Source organism: Priapulus caudatus, unplaced genomic scaffold (genome assembly GCF_000485595.1).
Source record: "Priapulus caudatus unplaced genomic scaffold, Priapulus_caudatus-5.0.1 Scaffold419, whole genome shotgun sequence".
NCBI classification, from domain to species: domain Eukaryota; kingdom Metazoa; phylum Priapulida; class Priapulimorpha; order Priapulimorphida; family Priapulidae; genus Priapulus; species Priapulus caudatus.
This window is the reverse complement of record NW_014577480.1, coordinates 63,096-65,677: the sequence shown is the minus strand read 5'-3', so window position 1 is coordinate 65,677 and position 2,582 is coordinate 63,096. Positions and strand designations below refer to the sequence as shown.

Genomic DNA, 2,582 nt, shown 5'->3' with positions numbered 1-2,582 from the left:
GCGGGATGCAGGGTTCCCTATCATAGGTTAGATCTGTGCGGGATGCGGATGCAGCCCTGTGTGGCTGCGAGCGGGATGCAGGGTTCCCTATCATAGGTTAGATCTGTGCGGGATGTGGATGCAGCCTCCTGTGTGGCTGCGTGCGGGATGCAGGGTTCTCCATCCTAGGTTAGATCTGTGCGGGATGCGGATGCAGCCCTGTGAGGCTGCGTGCGGGATGCAGGGTTCTCCATCCTAGGTTAGATCTGTGCGGGATGCAGGGTTCTCCATCCTAGGTTAGATCTGTGTGGGATGTGGATGCAGCCCTGTGTGGCTGCGTGCGGGATGCAGCGGGAGTTTTGATGAAGCTGGGATTACAGTTACTGTAGGTTTCCGCGATTGGCCACGCAGCGTCTTGCACTCAACTTGATTTAAGCGACGACGACAGGCCGGCCAGCAAGTGTTTGCGCCCGCAATCGGATTAAGTTTGCGAGGACTTTAAGAGTGTCTCGAGCGGCGAGTTGCTGTATGCTGCCTAAATGCTGCCGAGTTTAACACGAAATTGTCGCGAAAGCCGCTGATGTCCCTCGTGTTTCTATCGCGGCTGACTTGCGTGTGTGGAATAGACGCACAATGCGTGATCTTCCTTTGAAAACCTATTGTCACACATACGTCTGTTATTCATACTATTCGTAGTTATGAAAGTGATGCTTCTTTGAGCTGGTAAACGCGAACTTATGAATAACGGTTTTTTGAGTTTCTTAACAAGCTCGCTTGCCAACTCTATTCTTTGTGTGTGTTTTATATCACTCGGTGTATGTATAGTAGCTTAGTAGGTGCAGTGCTTCCAAGTAGGAATTATATGCCCCGGCTGAACCCCAACCGTATGTCTTTTCAACTGAGGATGTTTTTCCTATCGCGTTCTCAAAATCTGCGCGTTTCCACGTCGAGGTGGGCCATATTTTCATCGTAGTAGTTTTTGATCGAGTTGGCGAAATTGTTGCACTAAACGATGTAAGAGTTAGCACCGGCTCCACGCGGCAGCAGCAGCAGCAGCAGCAGGCAAGCCATAGTATACATCCTCCCGGGTTTTTACTCGACGTCCGCGGCGTTTGAATTTTACATGAGTTCTACGATTACTAATGCATCGGCTTTTCGCATCGGGGCGATTGCAGCGTACGCCCCACGCGGGCACTCGCGCATGCATTATTGATAGATGGAAACTTGGCGGGAAGCAGGGGCCCTGCCTGCAGCGTCTAGTGAGAAACACCAGGGACACACCGGGGGGGGGGGGGCTTTCTATCTCAGTCGGGCACCCGTGAAAGGCTCGCAGGTTCACGTACGTAGGCGTGGGAGGGGGGAGGTTGAACGTCTTTCGCTCGCAGGTGGTCGGGAAGACAGACACTTCGAGATAGATCATAGCATCTTATTTGGGTGGAGATTTACCGGGTTAATACCTTGAGAATAACAGGCGACTGAGAATGGTCGATAGAAGGAGTTCTATGAGAAATACATCCGTGGGGGGAGGGGGTCATTGGGTGCGCTTGCCCCGCGCGGGAGAACAGTAGGGATGATTCCCTCTATGCGTGCGTTGCAGGAGAACAAGCTGGGAGACCTGTGCTTCTCGCTACGCTACGTACCGACGGCCGGAAAGCTCACCGTCGTAATCCTGGAAGCAAAGAACCTCAAGAAGATGGACGTCGGTGGTCTCTCAGGTACGCTGGCTCCCCCTAGTGGTCACAAGAACAATCTCTGTATTGCGGAGTAGATGGGGGGTCGGGAGACAGATGTAGGGAGGGAGGTGGGTAGGCGAGGGGGGGGTATACTCGTACTGCGATGCGTATGCGGGAAAGAGAGATGTAGAGGGCGCGGGGGGGAGGGATTTTTTTAGTGAGTTTGTCTCCGCGGTTTCCGCGGTTTGTTAGTAAGATGACACCGTGGGTGTGCACGCGATTCCTCTGTAACGATGTACATTAGGGAGCTCTCAGCGAGCCTGTAAGTCAGCCAATGCATGTCTGGGCACACTCATGTCTGTGAGTTAGCCGATGCTAGAATATAGCAGGTAAGAGGGGAGGTCATTGCAAGCTAAAACCTTAGCTATAAAGTAACAAAAGCAATATAGCTTTTTAGCATTAGATGCATCTTTTTGCAAGCAAACTGACTGATCAGTAATCGCGTTCGTAATGTGCGAATGCACAAATTTAAGGCGGCATTGTATGAAACGTGTGGGAATTTTTGTTAGGATGAGTTTGCTAGCTTCAGCAACCTATGCAGAATTGCACTATGCAGCAGCACACACCTACGTGCCAAATCTACGGGCCCGCCACCCACCTTTTTAATCCGTTCATTAATTAAATCTGATAATTCCGAAGAAGAAGCTGTCAGCACGTGAAATTGATTACCGCGCGAAAGAGTGAACGCATCCTCTCTTTGCACAAACATGAACACCTATACGCGGTCGTATCGTGTGTATGGGTATGCGTCTCGTGTTATTCCTAGACACAGGGTAGCCATGCATAGTATTGCTGCTTGCAGAACCGATACGAACGAGAGGGAGTAACAAAATTAACTTCGCTTAGCATGAGTACAGGCATATATATATA

General features: G+C 50.8%; 1 protein-coding gene across 1 annotated transcript in view; it reads left to right on the top strand.

Moving 5' to 3' along the window:
* The window catches only part of LOC106810205 (synaptotagmin-1-like), an 80,141-nt gene that overhangs the window by 67,461 nt on the left and 10,098 nt on the right, over positions 1-2,582 (top strand). The window contains exon 7 of the mRNA XM_014813488.1: positions 1,577-1,694. Coding sequence (XP_014668974.1) covers positions 1,577-1,694 — 118 coding nt within the window. The remainder of the gene's footprint in view (positions 1-1,576; positions 1,695-2,582) is intronic.